At 37.3% G+C, this 23,193-nt stretch overlaps 1 protein-coding gene across 1 annotated transcript in view; it reads left to right on the top strand.

The window, feature by feature from the left end:
• Positions 1–23,193, top strand: part of PDE3B (phosphodiesterase 3B) — a 176,957-nt gene that overhangs the window by 116,758 nt on the left and 37,006 nt on the right. Inside the window, exons 3-6 of the mRNA XM_086677910.1 lie at positions 816–1,064; positions 3,570–3,712; positions 11,670–11,776; positions 22,913–23,123. Coding sequence (XP_086534036.1) covers positions 816–1,064; positions 3,570–3,712; positions 11,670–11,776; positions 22,913–23,123 — 710 coding nt within the window. The remainder of the gene's footprint in view (positions 1–815; positions 1,065–3,569; positions 3,713–11,669; positions 11,777–22,912; positions 23,124–23,193) is intronic.

The following is a 23,193-nucleotide window of genomic DNA, read 5'->3' as shown; positions in this document are numbered from 1 at the left end:
CCTCCCTGTTCTTATATTATTTTTATTTCTCTTCCCTTATGTTCTTCTGTTTTGTCTCTTAAAGTCCTCACATGAGTGAATTCATATGATTTTTGTCTTCTTCTGACTAATTTCACTTAGCATAATACCCTCCAGTTCCATCCATGTAGTTGCAAATGGCAGGATTTCATTCTTTTTGATTGCCAAGTACTACTCCATTGTATATATATACCACATCTTCTTTATCCATTCATCCATCGATGGACATTTTGGCTCTTTCCGTACTTTGACTATTGTTGATAGCGCTGCTATAAACATGGGGGTGCATGTGTCCCTTTGAAACAGCACACCTGTATCCCTTGGATAAATGCCTAGTAGTGCAATTGCTGGGTCATAGGGCAGTTCTATTTTTAATTTTTTGAGGAACCTCCATACTGTTTTCCAGAGTGGCTGCACCAGCTTGCATTCCCATATTGTACTTTAAGTATATGCCCTGTACTCTGCCTTATGTGCTTTGCATGTATTATCAGTCTTAATTCTCACGTTCGCCTTAGGTAGATGTTACTATCTCCATTTTATGGTAAAGAAACTAAAAAATTCAGATGTTGAATAACTTGCCTAAAATCATACAAGTAGGATTAAAGTGTAGATTTCAAACTCCAGTGTCTTTGCAACAAGGCCTAGTCACTATGCTGGACTGTCTCCTGAGGGAGTAAGGTAAGCAGAAGAACTGCTGTATATCGTATGTGTATATTGACTTAAAACAGAGTTTTTCTTAAACGTTAAGGTTTTTCTGTAACAAATATATAATTTTCCCCTTTTTTATTCTTTTCTAGAATTCTGGAGGTGGAAGTGGAGTTGATCTTTCAGTGCTAAATGAGGCTCGCAATATGGTGTCAGACCTTCTGATTGATCCAACCCTTCCCCCACAAGTCATTTCTTCCCTGCGGAGTATCAGTTCCTTGATGGGTGCTTTCTCAGGTTCCTGTAGGCCAAGGATTAATCCCCTCACACCATTTCCTGGATTTTACCCCTGCTCGGAAGTAGAGGACCCAGCTGAGAAAGGAGATCGAAAACTTCACAAGGTCAAGATACAGTAATCAGCCAGCCCTATACTTACCACATTTAATGATGTTTTCAAATTAAAACTGCTCCTTTGTAGCATAGATAAAACACAATTTCTTTTTCAAGGATCAGCTTTTTTATACAGTATATTGAGCTGTTTGGGACTTTAGAGGTAGTTATAAATCTCAAATATTTCTAAATGAATATTCAGCTTTTATTCTAAATTATTCTAATCAGCAGTTATGACTTTTTTGGCTACAACTATTTATCATTGTCATTATTGTTTCTTAAAAAGCAGAAGAAAAAAAAAACCCACACAAATTTAATTCCAGGCTTATATAACAAACTAGTAGTCAAATCATGTCATTAATTAATTGTATTATTTAGGATCCCGAAATTGTTCTTGTTGAACCCCAAAGAATTGATCATTATAATACTCATTTCTATGAATTACATAACATTATTTTAAATTGACTTTCACATTTTTGGGGGTCTGTTTTCCCCCCCTTTACCCACTAGAGATTGCTATAACCCAACAGACATTGATTTTTCCATCATTAGATATTGGATGAATTTTTCTTTAAATATCAATGCTTCAAAATACGATTTTCTTTAGGAAATAATAAGTACTATTCTAAGGTATACGTTATGCTTGTTTAGAATGCTTTCAATGTCTTTGTTGATAGCTAACATCATAAACTTTAGAAATAAAAACATTTTAGAGATTGTTCTAGATTAACTACTTTATTCTACAGGTAAACTAATGAAGAGAAGATAAAATTCAAAGCAGTTAAATTTTCATTGTAATAGTGTATATGGAGTTTAGAAAAAGTTAAATATGGTTTTGGAAGGATTTTGATAATTAATTTCACTGTGTTCCCAGCATTAGGGTGTAGAAGTGTTGAAAAATTAAGCAAGCCCAATTAGGGCAAAAGTTTGATAATTACTGATTGCAAATCCAGATCACAGGTGGCTATGTGATGCTTTTATTTTGTTTTGCTTATATGATGCTTTTATTTTTAAAAAATACCTGCCTTCATCAGAATCCAATTAACAATGGTACATAGTTACGTGACATTCTTTTTAGCACTCTACTTACGAGGAACAGGTTAATGACAAGCATCAAAAAGTGATAATAATAAATTCAATAAAATAACTCTATGTATTCTTGAGTTAGTCTTCACTTGATATGTTGCTGTTCCTTTATATTTTCCATTGACATTTGATGTTTAGAATAGTAACTTTTTTCTTTTTTTATTGAAGTATAGTTAACAGAGAGCAATTTTTAAAAATAGTGATTCTTAAAAATCTTAATCAGAAAAATCTTATTGATATCAATATTATGTTTGTTACTGTGCTTACTGTGTGAAAAAAAAAGTGTACTAGTACATTTTAGAAACATTTGAAACAATAATATTAATTAAACAGGATGCCTAAATGCCTCATTTCCTGAACATTTTAGTTAATCAGGCTTATTTTTGGTACTGGAATCTACTGATAGGAGTAAGTCCTGTAAGAACCAGGAAGTAAACCATATTTCTTTGTGTTCTTTAAACTTCTTTCTTGAATTTCATATCTAATTGGTCTCTGTTTTTGAAAAAGAATAGAAAAACCTGATACTCCAGAAAAGAACAACAGCATTTATAAAAAAAATAATTAGTAAGGAAAAAGGAATTATAAAAGATAATTTAATATAAATGTCTTATATATGTGTGTTAAGAACTAAGAAAGACTATATGGACCTAAGTTATAACCAGAAAGGATTGTTACACAAAGAACTTTTTCACCAAGAATCTAAGTAACTATGAACCTTTACAAAATCAACATCCTTGGGAAAACTTAAATATAAGAGATATTTAGCTCTCTGAGATGGTTTCAGTATCTGCTGATGGGGGAAATTCAGAAGAAGCAAAACCTGTTTTATGTAAATCCCAATAAAACACCTATTTACAGTGGTAAAAAATAGAATACTTTGGCTAATTGAACATTTAGATCAATTTAGAATATTTTCAAAAACTAAGGTAAACTATTAATGCTAATGGTGTTCTGAATTTAATTGCTAATTGAAAAGGTAGTTCTGAATCTTTCAGTTTCTCCAGGTTAACCCTATATACTTCAGCATTGTATTGAAAATATAAAGGGTTTAGGATCTAGGGCTTATGGTGCCAGATCCTAAGGTTGTCCTCTGAAATTGTTTTTCGGGGTAAATCTTTCTTACCTCCTTTTTAAATTGTCAAGTATTTATTTCTCATGAAATAGGAGTAAAATGTACAAAAGAATAAAGATCTAGTAAAATTGTAGGGAGTTCAGAAACCATTGTTTAATGGGAGGAACACTAAATAGAACAATAGTATCGAATGTAAAATTTGGAGTAAATCTGACATATCTTCAAGATAAAATGTCCTGTGTCTCCTGTACATACTAAAAATGTACTTTGTATTGGAATTTTTATAGGTCATCTTTAAAAATACATACACGGCATATCTAAGGGTGACAGTTTTAACCACCGTTAAATTATTCCACAGGGACTACACAGTAGGAATAGCTTACCAACTCCCCAGCTGAGGAGGAGCCCTGGAACTTCCGGTCTGCCACCTATTGAACAGTCGTCGTCCCGGTGGGAACGCAGTAATGGCAAAAGGCCACACCAAGAGTTTGGCATTTCAAGGTACAATCCCCAGTCTCTTAAAGAAATTTGAGTCAAATACACCCACTTTGTTTCTGTTGAATGAAGTTTGAAATAACTAAAGCAGAAAGGAACAGTTGAAGTATTTTAGATGTAGGACAGCATGGGTAGTAATAAGGCATAATAGCGAAACTGATTCTTAAAAAGAAGCTAATGTGTCTTCTCTGAAAAGTTAAGTACGTTGGGTACAAGGCATGCTGGGGCCTTAAGAACATGAATCAGGGAGGCAGTTTAAGGAAACTAGGGTCAGTTTAGGACGGGAAGCGGGAAAGGTTTTAAATCGGTATCTGTGACCGTTGTAGGGGCAATCACACAGGTCCAGTGCATGGTATCCAAAGGAAGGTCAACAGAGCTACTTACTTGTTAACGGAAGAGCACATTTCCAGGGCTCATCTCCGATGTTAGATACAAGGTAGCAAAACTCTTGTTCCTGCTGGAGGACTAAGACTACTAAAATATTCTGTACTCACTTGAGGATTTACTTGGAACTAAACGGTGCTAATCCTACACATGAAGGGCATCAGTAACCGTAGCTCAAGGAAGGTGGGAAAATGCAGGAGCTGAAATTTTCTGAATGTAAACATACCCATCTACCCTCATAACAAAGGAGTCAATACTTTGTCTTTTAAAAGCCAGGAGACATAGTGATCTCATGTGTGAGTTATGAAGTTCTATGTAGTCAGTGATCTAACTGTGTTAACAAAATTGGAATTAGGGGCGCCTGGGTGGCTCAGTCGGTTACGCGGCCGACTTCGGCTCAGGTCATGATCTCATGGTTCGTGAGTTCGAGCCCCGCATCGGGCTCTGTGCTGACAGCTCAGAACCTGGAGCTGTTTTGATTCTGTGTCTCCTTCTCTCTCTGCTGCTCTGTCTCTGTCTCTCTCTCTCTCTCAAAAATAAGTAAACATTAAAAAAAAATTTAAAAAAAAATTGGAATTAGGGTAAAGTTTCTGCTAAACCACTGTTAGTATTGAGCACTTTGTTTAGCTTGAGCTGTAGAGTTACACATTTGAAACAGTAGATGGCAGGATTGGATCATACCGATTTATCAGTTAAAAGTGGTGTTAACGTTTATATAGGAAATGTGATGAGATAATTGTAATTTTCCATATTCTTGCAGGATTTATTAATTTGAATTTTCTATAATGTATTCAAGTAAATGAGCTCCTTTTTTTATAAAGGAAAAATTGAATGAAATGATACATGAAACAGGAATGGGTTGAATTACAGAGTATGGTAAAGGAAAATGAGCTTTGGTTCAACACTTGCCCAGAACCTAAACATAATGGTCTTATTTTTGTTGTTGTTGTTGTCGTTGTTGTTTTTTAATGGAAGCAGGATATGGGGAAGTCAGTGATATTGGGAACTGAAAATACAACATATTTCTTAACCACAGGGAACATCATCTTGAGAATATTGTTTGGCTTAAAACAGAATGGTGAAAATGATTGCTTTTTAATCCTTCAAAATCACACTGATGTAATAGCAGTACATTTGCAATTAAATGTGATACAGTGAGTTAAGGTCACTTTTATCCTGCTGACTTAGGATGATTGATATTAAAATAGAAACATGGTCCAAAGAAAATTAACTCTGAGAAATGTTCATAAAAGAGGTAAATGTACGCAGATTCAATGTAATTACTTAACTCTCATTAAAACAAAGCCATGTGCCTCATGAAAGATTTAGAAACTTGGAGAATAAAGTAATTGGTGGTAATATGTATGTCAATCATATTAGATAGCATAGCTATCAATCTTTCATGTATGGTAATTTTTTGTTCAGGAACCTTTAGGCTTTAATAGCTCAAACCGAATAGACATGTGAATCCGGAATCACAAGGCATTCATTTTGACTTTGTTGGAATACTCTAGAACTGAGGTCACATATCCTACATTTTTTTTCTAAATTTAAAGATTTTTTTTAAAGTTTATTTATTTATTTTGAGAGAGAGAGAGAGCAAGTCGGGAAGGTGCAGAGAGGGAAGGAGAGAATCTTAAGCAGGCTCTGTGCTGTCAGCACAGAGCCCAGTGCAGGGCTCCATCTCACAAACTGTGAGATCATGACTTGAACCGACATCAAGAGTCAGACGCTTAACCTACTGAGCCACCCAGGTGCACCCCACATGTCCTACATTTTTGAATCTTGATTTGAACACAGCTTTGGATTTTGATGCTAGCTTCTCTGACTGTGATTTTAAATGACTCTGACTATGCTTTCAACATGATTCCAGTATTGAACCTCTCATTCCCTAAAGCTGTGACCAAAACCAAATGTCTCATCTCTCCGGTAACGTTTTCATGTTACTGTTTTTCTGCCCTCATTTCCTGACACAATACTGCTACCCTCTCACTTAGTGGTTGGTTTAGAAAATGGATTTAGCTAGAAAACTTGGTGTTTGCATCCTCTTACCTTGTCCTGTAGATACCTGTTGTCAGGTCTGTCTCTGCGTCTCTTTTCCTTTCTGTTCCCTCTTCTCCTTTATCACTTTATACTGTTTCATGCTTTATATCTCCTTACATGGGCTATTGAATTATCCTCTCTTGTTTTGTAAACACTTATTTATCATTGAGAGACAGACACAGTGTGAGCAGGGGAGGGGTAGAGAGGGAGACTCAGAATCCGAAGCAGGCTCCAGGCTCTGAGCTGTCAGCACAGAGCCCGATGCGGGGCTCGAACTCACAAACTGCAGGATCATGACCTGAGCTGAAGTCGGTGGCTTAACCAACTGAGCCCTCCAGGCGCTCCTGAATTTTCCTCTTAATTGACCTTTCCATTTCTAATATCCTTCACTGCCTGTTCCATCTCCTACCCTTCCACGACAATTCTTCCTTAAATGAAACCTTGATTATACAGTTTTTCTGATCATTAAGTTTTTTGACCCTTAACCGATGCCTGTAGAATAGTGCCCAACTTCCTAGCCTGGGATCTGAAACCCTGTTATTCCCTCATGACAAAGCTGCACCCTTACTTGCAAAAATGAAACAATGTGAAAGATAGGAGCAGTCTTGCAAAAAAACGTGACCAGAAGAGTGACTTGGAAAGCTCTCTAGGTGAAAACAACAGGCATGTGACTCCTGTTAGACTCTTCCTTGAACTTTCCTGATAATTTCGTTTTTTGTCTAACACATTTGAAAATTGAGTTGAATTACAGTTTGCAGCCCCACCTTGTTTGAGTGCAGAGTAATATAGGATTTAATTTTGCTTTTCTTCATGCTTTGTCTGGAGAAAAAAGTGAAGTGTTATAAACTGTACAGTAGCTGTGATAAACAGAATCCAAGGGAAGAAAACCACCAGGAAGAAGGGCTAGTCATGGTTGAGCAGCCACTGCATTACCTGCCCTCAAGACTTCACCTCTTAAAGTTCACCTGTTAAAGGACTTCAGATTTTAATTAAGAGGGCCATTGTTTTACAAAACCAAAATATGTCCATCTTTCTCTATTTATCTGAAATTCCAGTCAAGCTTAACTATTTGCTATTCTCTCTGTTCCTCCGCTTCTATGCTCCCCACTCCCCACCCCCCCCCCCCCACCTCACTCCTGCAGTTGTTCTCTCTACCTTGAACAGGTCTTCTCGGCCTCATGCTTCTACAGCGTTCAAGATTGGGCTCAGATGTGACCTCTTAAGAATAACACCCTGATACCCTCCTCTCTCAGTTTCCAAGGAGAAGCAATCTGTTTCACCTCTGAATCTCCTTAACACCTTTTCTTTGCCTTTCATGGCACTTTCACTTTCAACCATGTGTTAGTCATTACTGCTCTTCTGAGGCCTGCTTTATTACTGTGATGAGTTTGGGATTGCAGTAAAATGGATCTTGAAGATAAATAGCTGCCTAACAAGCATCTTGCAGGAGTAAGGTGTTCGTATTATATTGTGATGGTTGATGGTGACTTCTGCTTAAGTTTCAGACCTAGGATGAAGGTTCGCTGGTCAGGAAGTTCCAGGAAATGTGGGTTAGCTGACAATTGGATTATGCATCTCTGAGTTCCAGTATTAGTAGCTATGGTTAAAAAATGGCTAAACTTGTATCTTTGGACTGACTGCTAGGACCCAGCCCTCCCTGTGGACAAACAGAACACATATTCAGACCTCATAGCTCCCTTCCTTTTTTAAAAAAAAATTTTTAAGTTTATTTCTATTTGAGCACGTATGAACAGAGGAGGGGCAGACAGAGAGGGAGAGAGAAGACCCCAAGCAGGCTCCACACTGTCAATGCAGAGCCCAACGTGGGACTCGATCTCACAAACTGTGAGATCATGACCTGAGCCAAAATCAAGAGTCAAACGCTTAACAGACTGAGCCACCCAGGTGCCCCACAGCTCACTTTCTTTCAACAGACTTTCCCTGGGGAGAAATAGGCAAGTCATGTCCCAAAACTGCATGGACTATCAACTATAGTTACTCTACAATAAAGAGATTTGCCTTTAACCTAGTCCCCTATTCATCATTTGTCTCCATAACTTCTCTGTAATTAAATCTAATAACTTGTTAGGAACTATATTTCCTAAATAATGTACTAGGGAACCAGCTTCTCAATTCTGTGTCTCATAATTTATTAGAGATTTATACCAGTGCCTGGACCCTATTTGAACTACAGAGATTCAAGAGGGCTAATGGTCTCCCCTCACTCAGTTTCTTAAGAGAATAGCTCCAAATATAGACATCATACAGCCAACAAGTTTATATAGTTGCTGCTTCTCTCTCTCTCTCTCTCTCTCTCTCTCTCTCTCTCTCTCTCTCTCACACACACACACACACACACACACACTGATATAAATCTTACCAAGGTAATTGGCATGGGTTATCTAAAAATCAATTCTTGGGGCGCCTGGGTGGCGCAGTCGGTTGAGCGTCCGACTTCAGCCAGGTCACGATCTCGCGGTCCGTGAGTTCGAGCCCCGCGTCGGGCTCTGGGCTGATGGCTCAGAGCCTGGAGCCTGTTTCCGATTCTGTGTCTCCCTCTCTCTCTGCCCCTCCCCCGTTCATGCTCTGTCTCTCTCTGTCCCAAAAATAAATAAATGTTGAAAAAAAAAATTTTTTAAAAAAATAAAATAAAAAATAAAATAAAATAAAAATCAATTCTTAACATATCACTTAACTCTGTGACCATAACTTTTGGCATTCTTTTGTAATGATTCCTAAGTCTGACTTTAATCATCCTCCTACCAACTATTGATAATCTTTGGGACTCCTATCCTTCTTGTCCCCTGTTTTCTTCAGGATTGTTTTATGTAATCTCATTGGAGTGTATATTTATCTGGTTTGAGGCTAGGAATTAATGAGACAATTCTGGAAGTAGGTGAAAACCTGTAATTTGACCTGTACCTCTCAATTCTGAACAGCTAACTGAACGTATGGTATACTTCAATTATTAGAAGGCCCTGGATCAAGGTAGAAAACTATGGAACAGTGCAGTGGGTCTGTTTTTAAAAGGAAAAAGTCCTATCTTTGTTTTGAATATTAACCGGAAAGTAAATTTCAGTAGAGCACACAAATTTTCGGTTGAATATTGCCCTGAGCGGTACTGTTATTGCCCTTTCTCAATCTCCCCAACTCCACGCATAAGCAAAGAGTACTCAAATACAAAGAATGATTGAGCCTTAGCAGGGACATGAGTTTATTGGGTGGTATTATTTGAATATTGTTTCTTTTTGTGACATCATCAACAAATCATCATTACTACTGGCTTGAGAATAAAATATGATAGACTTCAACAGCTGGATGTTAATTTAAAACTCCTCACTTCTAAAACTCTAATTTTACAGATGGAGAAACACACCAAGATAGAATGAGAATTATTTTGTGGAAGGTGTGGGAAGACCTTTTAATTAAAAAAAAATTTTTTTAACATATATTTATTTTTGAGAGACAGAGCATGAGCGGGGGAGGGGCAGAGAGAGAGAAGGACACACAGAATCCGAAGCAGGCTCCAGGCTCTGAGCTGTCAGCACAGAACCCAATGCAGGGCTCAAACTCATGAACCATGAGATCATGACCTGAGCCGAAGTCGGATGCTCAACCGACTGAGCTACCCAGGCACCCCTGGGAAGACCTTTTAAAAATACAGGTAGAGGGGCACCTGATGGCTCAGTCAGTTGAGTGTCAGACTCTTGGTTCCAGCTCTGGTCATGATCTCATGGTTCGTGAGTTCAAGCCCCATGCTGGGCTCTGCACTAAGGACATGGAGCCTTCTTCAGATTCTTTGTCTCCCTGTCTCTCTGCCTCTCCCTGGCTCGCACGTGTGCTCTCTCTTTTTCTCTCAAAATAAACGTTTTTTAAAAATAGGTAGAGAGTAAATGCTTTTCTCCATTTAGAGTCAAAGAAATTGGAGATTGAATTTTAGTTCTGGCACTGTGAATTTTAGCTGTGTGAATTGGGGGACATTACTTAGCCTCTTCAAGCCTCAGTTTCCTTGTCTGTCATATAGGAGACTAGAAAAGATAAAGTATGTAAACGACATAAAACAATGAATGGTACATAATAAATACTCAAAATAGTGCTTTTGTTATAATTTTTGTTAATGTCAACAAGGAAGTTTTAGTGAAATGGTTCTAACTGATTTTACATGCCTTCTGTTTCTATAGTACAGAATTTTTTTTCTCCCTTGGGGATATAGAAGAAACTAGATTTTAGAAAAAGGTCCAAGGAGAGGCTCAAGGCAGGAGTTGGTAAAAGAAAAAGAGTCCATCCACTCAGAGTTGGGGAGCAAAAGTGACCTGTTCTCTAAAAAATTGAGACTAGGAACCTAACGAAAAGAGCATTCACTTATTCCACAAATAACTGTTGAACACGTTTATCAGGCACTGTGCTATCTCCACTGTCAATGCAGAGATATGTCTTTATAGCCCCTAAAAAGAATCACAAATTAATGAGGGAAAAGAATCTGTAAGCAGTGAAATTATAATACATTGTGGATGAATTTGTAATGGAGACATGAACCAAAACCTTTAAGTCACAGAAGAAATAGGCCTTCCTGCAGTAATGGGTAGGGAGGTGCAGGAAAGATGAAGCAGTTGGGGAAGAGCTTATTGAGAACTTGGGCTGTACTAAAAAGTACCGAGTGAGAAGGAGAGAATCTAGATCTGCCCTGGAGCCTGTGTCCACGTGCCCTCATCAGGAGTTTACTGACAAAAGAAAACGGTGAACATTGAAGAAAAAGAAGGTAAAATTTATGGTGTCCTTGCTACACGCTTGGCACTGGGAAGCTTTCAAATATATTTTATTTTAAGTTGCATTTTATACATCGCATGGCTGTACTGTGTGATTGCCAACCTACATTTAATTTCTTTATAAGAGCCCTAAAACCTATAGTAAATATTTCAGTTATAGGAAATGACTGAGTTAGGGGGTAATCGATACCTGTGAAGAGAGGGAACAGAAGAGAGTGAAAACTCTATATGTTAGCCAGTGATTCTCAGTGAGGTCCCTGGACCCAGCAATGTCAGCATCATCTGTGAACTTATTAGAAATGCAGATTACTGGCCCTACGCCAGACCTACTGAATCAGAAACCCTGGAGGTAGAACTAGCAGTCTGTGTTCTAAGAAGTCCTCCAGATGATATTGATAACCTGCTTTATACCAGGGTTCAGCAAACTACAGCCTATGGACCTAATGTGGTCCATAGCTGTTTTTGCAAATTAAATTATATTGAAACACAGTTGTATTTATTATTATCTGTGGCTGCTTTTATGCTACAGTGGCAGAGTTAAGTAGCTGCAGTGGAGACCTTGTGGCCTGCAAAGCTAAAAGTATTTATTTACTACTTGGTCCTTTATAGAAAACATTTGCTGGCTCCTGCTTTAGGCCTTTAAGCAACTAGATAGATGTCTAAATTCTGTATAAGCAGGTATTTCCTAGTTGAACTGAAGACCATGAATAAAAAAAAGAGGAAATTTCCCATGGCTTTAACATTGTTAATTTGTTATCTTTCCCTTTTAGTCAAGGATCCTATCTAAATGGGCCTTTAAGTTCAAATCTACTGACAATGCCGAAGCAAAGGTCATCTTCCGTATCCCTAACTCACCATATAGGTCTAAGAAGAGCTGGTAAGAAATCATTCTTTATGATTTAAATGTGGGAGGTCTCAAAGTATATGGTACTACAGAATTTTCTCATTATACATTTAGAGCTGGTTTTGAATGCCATTTATATGTTGTAAATTAACATGACTAAGCAATTTGGATTGACCATTAATTGACCGTTTGCTCATTCATTCATAAACACTTTTTAAACAGCCACTATATACCAGGTACTTTGTTAGGCACTAGGAATTCAGGGATAAAATATAGAACTACCTAAACTAACCTGAGTAGTTGCAGATCCAGATTCACACTGAAAGACTGAGACCTGATCACAGGACTATAGAACACTTCTCCCCTCACACCTCAGCACCATTATTAAAGACCTATTTACGGTAGCTTCTTTTACCAGGTATGTCCTGGCACTTCTTAAAATTGTAAGGCATACCAAAAGGTAAAAGACACAATTTGGATAGACAGAAATTTATCAGAATCAGATAGGGAGGTTGGAATTACCAGATTGGGAATTTAAAACAACTATGATTAGTATGCCAAGGGTTCTAATTGATTAAGTAGACAACATGCAAGAATGGATGGGCAGTGTAAGCAGAGAGGTGGAAGTCCTAAAATAATAAAACAAAAATAAATGCTCTTGATAAAAAGCACTGTAACAGAAATGAAGAGTGCCTTTAACAGGCTCATCAGTAGGCTGGATGCAACTGAGGAAAGACTGTCTTAGCTTGAGTATGAGAAATCTTCAAAACTGAAAAACAAAGAGAACAAAGATTGAAAAAGCAGAATCAAATACCCAAGGACTGTGGGGCAAATACAAAAGGAATACCAGAAAGAGAAGAAAGTGAGAAGGAAGTCATACAGAGAAAGACAGATACCATATGTTTTCACTCTTACGTGGATCCTGAGAAACTTAACAGAAGACTGTGGGGGAGGGGAAGGAAAAAAAAAAAGTTAGAGAGGGAGGGAGCCAAACCATAAGAGACTCTTAAAAACTGAGAATAAACTGAGGGTTGGTGGGGGGTGGAAGGGGGGGGTGGGTGATGGGCATTGAGGAGGGCACCTTTTGGGATGAGCACTGGGTATTGTATGGAAACCAATTTGACAATAAATTTCATATCAAAAAAATTTTTTTTTAATTAAAAAAAAGAGAGAGAAGGAATAGAAGAAATATTTGAAACAATAATGACCAAGAATCGTCTCAAATTAGTATCAGACACCAAACCATAGATCCAGGAAGCTCATAGAACACCAAACAGGATAAATACCAAAAGAACAATACCTAGGCATATTGTTTTCAAATTACAGAAATTTAAAGATAAAAAAAAATCATTAAAGAAGCCAAAAGGGAAAAAAAAATCTTACATATAAAAGAACAAAATAATTATGACATGAAACTTTTCCTCAGAAACCATGTGAGTAGAATGAAACATTTAAAGTATTGTGAGGAAAAAAAACAAAAGAACGCCAACCTAGAATTCTGTACCCTTTGAAATTATCCTCCAAAAGTGAAGGAAAGTAAAGACTTTTTCAGACAAAAGTTGAGGGAACTTGTTGCCACTAGACCTGATGTACAAGAAATGTTAAAAGAAGTTCTCTAAAGAGAAGAATAGTAGTGTAGGTCAGAAACTCAGATCTACATAAAGAAAGGAAGAGCACTGAAGAAGGCATAAGTGAAGGTAAAATTAAAAGCTTTTATTTTTCTTTTTATTCGATCTAACAGATAGTAGTTTAGAATAATCAGGGGCGCCTGGGTGGCGCAGTCAGTTAAGCGTCCGACTTCAGCCAGGTCACGATCTCGCGGTCTGTGAGTTCGAGTCCCGCGTCAGGCTCTGGGCCGATGGCTCGGAGCCTGGAGCCTGTTTCCGATTCTGTGTCTCCCTCTCTCTCTGCCCCTCCCCCGTTCATGCTCTGTCTCTCTCTGTACCAAAAATAAATTAAAAAAAAAAGTTGAAAAAACAAATTAAAAAAAAAAAAGAATAATGATAGCAACAATGTATTCAATTATATGTGCATATGTGTATTTTATGTATGTGTATATATGCATATATATAAATGAATGACAGCAATGATACAAGGGACAGAGGAATTGGGGTTATTTTATTATCATAAGGTACTCATAATTATAAGGTATCTGTGAAGTGGTGTAATGTTATTTGGAAGTGAACTTGGGTTAGATGTAAAATGTATATTGCAAACTCTAGGGCAACCATTAAAAAAAGTTGAAAAAGAAGTATAACTGATATTCTAAGAAAAGAAAGAAAGTAGAATGATAAAAATTCTCAAAACCACAAAAACAGAAGAAGAGTAGAAAACAAAAATAGGAACAAAGAACAAGGACAACAAATAGAAAACACTAATAGATATGATAGATGTTAATCCAACTGTATCAGTAATCATTCTGAACACCAGTGGTCTAAATGTACTAATTAAAAGACCTATATTGTTGGGGGCACCTGCATGGCTCAGTCGGTTAAGTGTCTGACTTCAGCTCAGGTCATGATCTCATGGTTGATGGGTTGGAGCCCCGCACTGGGGGCTGTCAGCACAGAGCCTGCTTTGGATCCTCTGCCTCCCTCTTTCTTTCTGTGCACCTCCCCCGCTCACTCTCTCTCTCTCTCTCAAAAATAAATACATATAAAAAAAGACGTCTATTGTTAAAGTAGATCAAAAAACATGACCTAAATATATATTATCTATAAGAAACCCACTTTAAATGTAAAGACACATAAAAATTCAAAGTAAATGGATGGAGAAAAATACACCACGTTAACACTAATCAAAAGAAAGCAGGTATAAGCTATATAAATTTCGGCCAGAGCAGATTTCTAAGCAAAGAAACTTATCAGAGATAAAGAAAGGTATTACATAACAGAAGACATAAGAGCCTTTAACGTTTATGAGCCTAAGTAACAGAACAACATTTAAGAGTCATTTAAGGCACAATTATGGTTCTGTGTAAATGAAGACTCAAAAGGGGAGGAGAGAAACAATAGGGTAGAATAATTTTCCACAATAGTAAGGGAATTAGCAAATTCCTGAAACTTGGTGAACCCCAAGAAGATAGATAAAATCATAGGGATTTCAGGCAAACCCCTAAATTATACAACAAGAAAAATTTCAAAAGCAACCAAGTAAAAAAGGTTATTTTTCAGGGAACAACAGTAATATTCAGTGATTCTATAATACCAAGTATGAACTCAAAGACATAGAATGGCATATTAAAAGTATTGAAAAAAAAAAACAGAAAAATGCCAACCTGGAATTCTTTATCAATGAAAATATCTTTAAAAATTTTTTTAATGTTTATTTATTTTTGAGAGAGAGAGAGAGGGACAGAGTGTGAGCTGGGGAAGGGCAGAGAGAGAGACACACACACACACAGAATCTGAAGCAGGCTCCAGGGTCCGAGTTGTTAGCACAGAGCCCAGCACGGGGCTCAAATTCATGAACCACAAGATCATGACCTAAACTCAAGTTGGACCCTTAACCAACTGAGCCACCCATGCGCCCCAATGAAAATACATTTTAAAAATTAAATTGAAATAATATTTTTTCATACAAACAAAGGCTGATAGAATTTATTGCTGATAGGCCTGCACTACTAAGATCCAGCAAAGATAGTAGTTTAGGTAGGAGGAAAATGATCCAGATTGAAGCACAGAATGATAGGAATGAATGAAAAGCTCTAATAAGCCTAAATTGAGTGAATATAAGTGAACGTTGATTAAAAACAATAATAATGGACCCAGCAATTGCACTACTAGGTGTATATCCAAGGGATACAGTTGTGCTGTTTTGAGGGGCACATGCACCCCAATGTTTATAGCAGCACTGTCAACAATGGTCAAAGTGTGGAAAGGGCCCAGATGTCCATTGACAGATGAATGCATAAAAAATATGTGGTGTATATACATATACATATGCATATATATATACATTACATGCATACATACACAATGGAATATTACTCGACAATCAAAAAGAATGAAATCTTGCCATTTGCAACACCATGAAGTAGAGGGTATTACGCTAAGTGAAACAAGTCAGTCAGAGAAAGACAAATATCAGATGATTTCACTTATATGAAGAATTTAAGATACAAAACAGATGAATATAAGGGACAGGAAGCAAAAGAATATAAAAACGGAGACAAAACATAAGAGACTCTTAAATACAGAAAACAAACTGTGAGTGGGGGGATGGGCTAAATGGGTAAGGGGCATTAAGGAGGGAACTTGTTGGGATGAGTGCTGGGTGTTATACATAAGGGATGAATCACTGGAATCTACTGAAAATATTGTTGCACTATATGCTAACTAACTTGGATGTAACTTAGAAATAACAACGACAATAATCACTTCTTTGTTGCATGCATAATATATGAAGGAGTCAAATGTATCATAACAATGGCATATAAAGGGTTGGGAGAAGGGTAAATGGATTTGTAATGTACTAGCAATGATTGAAAAGTAGTAAAAAGTTTTAAGTTTGAGAGAAACTAATACTTTAAAGACGCACATTGTAATATACAGAGTGACAATTAAAAGAATTTTTAAAAAAGGTATAAGTAAAAAACAATCATAGGAGGTAACAGTGGCATGATTTTTTAAAAAACTTGAATAACCCAGAAGAATCCAAGAAAAGAGAAAATAAAAGAGAAAAAGAAGGAACAACTGAAAAATAAATAGCAAGACAGTGGATTAAACAGACTACATTACATTGAGTATACATTTTGTGGGGGGGGAGGGATCTGCTAAAGTTGTTAAGTATATTTTAAAAATATTCAGTTTTCAACAAAAAGTGAAAATACACTCCAGTTAAAAGACAAAGATTGTCAGACAGTTAACAACACAAGACTCAAGCATATGTTCTTTACAAGACACCCACTCTTTATATAAGGACACAGTTACTTCTGATCTCATAGCAATAATATACATGAACCAAAAAATGACAGAACTAAAGGGGGGAAATAGACAAATTTATATTCATATTTGGGGATTTTAACTCACCATTCTCATTAACTAGTAGAATAAGCAGACCAAAATGTTAGTATAGATATAAGAAAGATTAGAACAATATGAATTAACTGACCTGACTGTAAAACACTACATTCAGCCAGGATGAATATTTTTTCAAAGAATACACACAAGATTGATAACAGTAGACCATTTGTCAGACTATGAAACAAGTCTCAATGAGTTTCAAAGTATTAATATCACATATAGAGACTGATTCAGGAATGGCAGAGAGAATGTTTCTGTAAACTCACTCTCCTGCTAAAATAACAAAAATAGGGGTGAAAAAAGTGAAACTCAGGGGTACCTGGGTGGCTTAGTCGTTCAAACGTCCAGCTTCGGTTCAGGTCATGATCTCACGGTTCGTGAGTTCGAGCTCCGCATTGGGCTCTGTGCTGTTGGTGCAGAGCCCACTTTTGATCCTCTGTCCCCCTCTTGCTCTGCACCTCCCCTGCTCGTACTCTCTGTCTCTCAAAAATGAATAAACATTAAAAAAAACAAAAAGAAACTGAGCCATTTCAGAACTCTGGAAATTAACACAAGCCTGAGAAAAAACTAGAAGTCCTCTGTACAAGACAGACTGTAAGACGATGGGTTCTGTGGCATTTTATTTGGGAACTATCCCTTCCCAGCTTTCTCCCTCAGTGGCACTATTGCTAAAAGCCAATAGCATTGCAGCCATCAGAAAGATCTGACCTCTTTTGAAACTCCCCCAAGAGGACAGTAAATACTTTGCCCAAACTTAATATAAACTTAAAGCTCCTTGGAAAATCTCTGTTCCTGAAGTGTTGTGGGTATTTGATTTGACTCGGAGCTCAGCTTTCTAAAAAACAAACCCTATGCCAGCCAACATTGTGACCACCTAAGGCTGTTATTTCACTTGTGGTAAACAAGAGCTGCCTGAGAATTTAAAAGGAAATCTGGATACTACTAGATGACCATAGGGAATTTGAAAGTGTCTGACAGATTCCTGAAGATCTCAGGATCCTGTGCCAGGATGTGCATGTGCATAGGAAAGATCTGGGAAAGGAGAAGGCCCTAGTCACTTATCTGTAGCTGACCTAGAAGCTCTCACAAGTGAGATGTGAAATCTAAGGCCGTTTCGTAAACTGAAGTTTCAAAGTGTATCTTTTCAAACATTCCCTCCTACAGATGACGTGTAGGCAAAACATTTAAAGAAATGTTCTGACACATCATTCGCTGACCACAAAATTATACTGACCCATGGGTGACTTGCAGGAAGTCAAACTTAAAATAATAAATCAAGAGCTTAAAGGAAAAAAAAACCAGCAAAGAACTCAGTGGCTACACACCTCAGAGAAAACGGAATCTACATAATTAGTCCAGGAAAGTCATTCAACAATCAGAAACAAGAAAACAAACATAAATCAGCAACATAACAAACCTTGGAAGTGGGAGGGATCTGATGCCAGAACTGTTAAAATATAATGTCCAGTTTTCAACAACAAAAAAAATGAAATACACAAGCAAATTTTTGCCATGCACACAAAGCAAAACAGCCAACAGAAAATTTGCCTGACGGGGCTTGGAGTTTGGACTTAGCACACAATGACTTTAAATCTCCTATTATAAATATGTTTAAAGTCGTAGCAGAAACCATTTCAAGAGTATTGAGTATGACAATAGTATCTCATCAAAGAGAAAATAGAACTAGAAATTATAAAATGAAAATGTAAAACGATGTTAATAGTTAAAATTGCTACTTCTACTCAATATTGGATTGGAGGTTCTAGCCACTGCAATTAGGTAAGAAGGAATAAAAGGAAGAGGTAAAATTATATTTGCGTATAACGTCATGTATTTATGAAATCTGAAGAAATTCATTAAGATCTATTACAGCCAATAAAGAAGTTTATCAGTGTGTCAGGATACAAGATCTCTAGGCAGAAATCAGTTGTATTTCTGTATACTAGCAATGAACAATGCAAAATGAAATTAAAATAATTCTATATACAGTTAGCATTAAAAAGAGTAAAATACTTTGCAACAAATTTAACAAGAGTGTAAGACCTGTACACTGAAAACTGTAAAACATTGTTGAAAGAAATTAAAGAAGTCAAAATAAATAAAAGAAATATTCCTGTGTTCATGGATCAGAAAATGTAATATTGTTATGATGGCATTTCTCTCCAAATTGTTCTAGATTTCTTGCCATCTTTATCAAGATCTGAGCTAGCTTCTTTGCAGAAATTGACAAGCTGATCATAAAATTCATATGGAAATTCAAGGGACCCAGCATAGCTAAAACAGTTTTAATAAAGAAGAAATTGGAGGACTCACACTGGCAAATTTTAAAACTTACTACCAAGCTGTAGTAATCAAGACTGGTATTGGCATAAGGATATTCCAGCTCAGTGGGATAGAATTGAGAGTCCAGAAATAAATCCTTACGTGGTCAACTGATTTTCAACAAGGGTGCCAAGATGATTCAATGGGGAAGAAATTGTGTTTTTAGCAAATCCTGGAAATAGGAGCAAGAATGAATTTGGAATTCTACCTTTTGTCATACTCAAAAATTAACCAAAATGTATCATAGACTCAACGGTAGGAGTGAAAGCCTAAAACTAGTGGAAGAAAACAAAAAAAAACTTTGTGACTTTGGGTTTTGAAGCATTCTAAGATATGACATTCTATGCTTAGAATGCTTGGGTTTCTAAGCATTCTAAGATATGACACCGAAAGCACAGTTCATGAGTGAAAAAAACCTGATAATTGGAATTCATTAAAATTGAAAACATTTGTATTTCTACAGAGACCTAAAGAAAGTGATAAGACACAGGATGGGAGGAAGTATTTGCAAATCATGTATTTGATAGTGGCCTTTTATCCAGAATATACAAAGATGTCTGTAATTCAATAATAAAAAGACAAATTACCTTCTTAAAAAATGGGCAAAGGGGCGCCTGGGTGGCGCAGTCGGTTAAGCGTCCGACTTCAGCCAGGTCACGATCTCGCGGTCCCTGAGTTCGAGCCCCGCGTCAGGCTCTGGGCTGATGGCTCAGAGCCTGGAGCCTGTTTCCGATTCTGTGTCTCCCTCTCTCTCTGCCCCTCCCCCGTTCATGCTCTGTCTCTCTCTGTCCCAAAAATAAATAAACGTTGAAAAAAAAAAAATGGGCAAAAATCTGAATAGATGTTTCTCCAGAGAAGATGTACAAATGGCCCATACCACATGAAAAGATATTCAGTATTAATATTTATGGAAAATGTAAATCAAAACCACAGTGACCTGTGACTTCATACCATTGTGATGTCTGTAATTACAAAGACAGATAAAAACAAGTGGTAAAAACGTTCAGAAGTGGAAACTCTGATACACTGATGGGAAAGTGAAATGCTACAGCCACTTTGGAAGACAATTTGGCCATTCAGTACTTGAATAGAGAAATAAAATTGTGCTGTATTCATGCATACAGTTTGATATGGCATTGAAAATCAACCACAATAACAAGTAACTGCCTGGAAATATTATTTTAAAATGTAAGCAAGGCATAGAAGCATTTATATTTATTGTCTAATTCAGTTTACAAAGTTCACAAAAGGGGCAAAAGTAATCCACATTGTCAAAAAATGCGTACATACATGGTATAAATATAAAGAAAGGCAAGAAAAACAGTACCATAAAAGTCAAAATAATGATTTCCTTTAAAGAGAGGCAGGGGAGTTAGAAGGCAGGGTGATTGAGCTCTGGCCGTATTTTATGTCTTAGCTTGAGTGGTGAGTAGTCCCATTGTAACTTTTCTATGTGTGTGTTCTATTTCACAATAAAGAGGGTTTAAAATAAAAATGGTGGATCTATATTATAGAAAGCATTTTTTAAGGATTTCTAGGTTTGTCTGTATATCCAGTATCTACACTAAGATTTTATACCCTTTATTCTTCTTAGCCCACTTGTCAGGATTTTGGATACTCACTAGTATAATTAGAGAAAAGAAGGCTAAAAATTGGAACCTTTGTTTCCAGTTAGTAACCAGTGATTATGACGAGCAAGACACACCTTGTCCTCAGTTTCCTCTTCTGAGACATTAAGTTGACCAGATTAAAAAAAAAAAAAATCCCATTCAGCCCTAACATTGTATGAAATTATAGGAACCTCTAAAGAAATGAGTCTGATAGAGTAGCAGTGGCAGCCCTGGGAAAAGAGTCTGATCTCACAGTGTTAACTGTTAACACAGTTTTTTGACTTTTTTAACTGTTAAATCAAGTTTTTTGACTTTTTTGGAGTCCCCTCTCCTCTCCTCCGACATATGAAGATGAAAATACTACTTAACTCACAAAGTTATTAAGATTAAATAAAACAACCATCGTATTAGGGTTCTCCAGAGAAACAGAACTAATAGGATGTGTGTGTGTATTTACATAGAGAGAGAGAGAGAGAGAGATGGAGAGATAGGTTTATTTTAAGGAATTGGCTTGCAAGACTGTGAGGGTTGGCAGGTTTGAGATTTACAGGGCAGGCTGTCCAGCTAGAAATTCTCGCACGAGTCGATACTGCAGTCCTGAATCTGAAGGCAGTCTTGAGGCAAACCTCTTTCCTCTTTGGAGGACCTCAGTCTTTTCTTTTAAGGCCTTCAACCAATTGGCTGAAGCCCATACACATTAGGGAGGGTGATCTGCTTTACTCAGTTTACTGATTAAAGTGTTAGTCACCTCTGAAGAATACTTTCACGGCGACAGCTAGCCTGGTGCTTGACCACACAGCTGAACACCATAGCCAAGCCAAGTTGACACATAAAATTAACCATCACACACATCTGCAAGTATTTATACCGCTATGGCGAAACTGTCATAGGTCCTGAATAACCGTTATGTGCTGTGCTCTCTGATTCACACTTTACTTGGATCTTTATTTCCAAATGAAGTTTTAAATCTGCCTACCTCTCTCCAGATATACCCATTTCACCTTAGTTCAAGGCACTCAGTGAAGATTTTTGGAGATCAGTAGCATTAGAGATAGATTTCTGAAGTACTCTGGGTTTTTTTTTCCCCCTTATTTTAGCACTTAGCACTTGTTTGTACTCACCACTAGTCTCTAGGTTTGTAGAGTAGCAGGGATGGTAACTTCTTCCTCATTGTGAAATCCAACACGTCTTCCACCATATAGTAGGCTCTCAAATATTTGTCGAATGAATGACCTGGAAAGATTTGGGCATATTTTTATTTTTGTATTTTATTAAAAAAAATTTTTTTTTCAACGTTTATTTATTTTTGGGACAGAGAGAGACAGAGCATGAACGGGGGAGGGGCAGAGAGAGAGGGAGACACAGAATCAGAAACAGGCTCCAGGCTCTGAGCCATCAGCCCAGAGCCCGACGCGGGGCTCGAACTCACGGACCGCGAGATCGTGACCTGGCTGAAGTCGGACGCTTAACCGACTGTGCCACCCAGGCGCCCCTGGGCATATTTTTAAAAGAGATCTGCAGTGTGTTAACATATAATTTTGTCTTCGCTCAACTTGCTTAATGCTGTTAAGAACTTTGGTTCTTCAGTAAAATCTGGTAACCATGCTTTCTTCATGTGGATGATCAAGCTGGTGGGGATTCAACATGTGAAAGATAAACACCAATGTGAATTAGGAAAATCTGCGCCACACCTTGTGTACATCTTAGTTACACTCTCAATATCTGTGCCATCCTGCCACAGGTGTTTATTTCACACTCATTCATGATGACAAACATGGTCTATATTCTGCTTAAATGCCTGGAATGTCTTGAAGATAGCTCCACGTGGAAATCTGGTTTATCATTTAATTGCAAATACTTTGCTTTCTTTAAAAAAAGGAAAATGCAGGGGCACCTGGGTGGTTCAGTCGGTTGAGCGTCCGACTTCGGCTCAGGTCATGATCTCATAGTCTGTGGGTTCGAGCCCCGCATCAGGCTCTGTGCTGACAGCTCAGAGCCTGGAGCCTGTTTCCAATCCTGTGTCTCCCTCTCTCTCTGCCCCTCCCCCAGTCTCACTTTGTCTCACTCTGTCTCTCAAAAATAAATAAATATTTAAAAAAAAGTTTTTTTTTAAATAAAAAAGGAAAATGCTCTTTATAAATACACATAGACAATAAACACAAACACACGCCTACATATTTATTGATCTCTTTCTTCTCTTTTGAATTTTTCAGGTGCTTTCCCCAGCCTGAGTCCTGTGAATTCTCCCAGCCATGGACCAGTCTCCGCTGGCTCTCTAATGAATCGATCACCTGTAGAATTTCCTGCCACTGCCAGTTCTCTTACTAAGCCAAGTGTTATTTTACACCGATCTCTGGGCAGTGCACCCAATTCACCAGATTTTTATCAGCATGTTAGAAATTCTGATAGCAGTTTATGTAACAGGTAAGTTTCCTAAATGTTGATTATTTCTGTCTCAAAATATAGGTTATTTTAATAAAGTATTCCTAGTTTT

This window comes from Puma concolor, chromosome D1, assembly GCF_028749965.1.
Source record: "Puma concolor isolate L17-30 chromosome D1, mPumCon1.1.hap2, whole genome shotgun sequence".
In the NCBI taxonomy this organism is placed as follows: domain Eukaryota; kingdom Metazoa; phylum Chordata; class Mammalia; order Carnivora; family Felidae; genus Puma; species Puma concolor.
The sequence above is the reverse complement of the archived record's forward strand: the minus strand, read 5'-3'. Positions and strand labels throughout refer to the sequence as shown.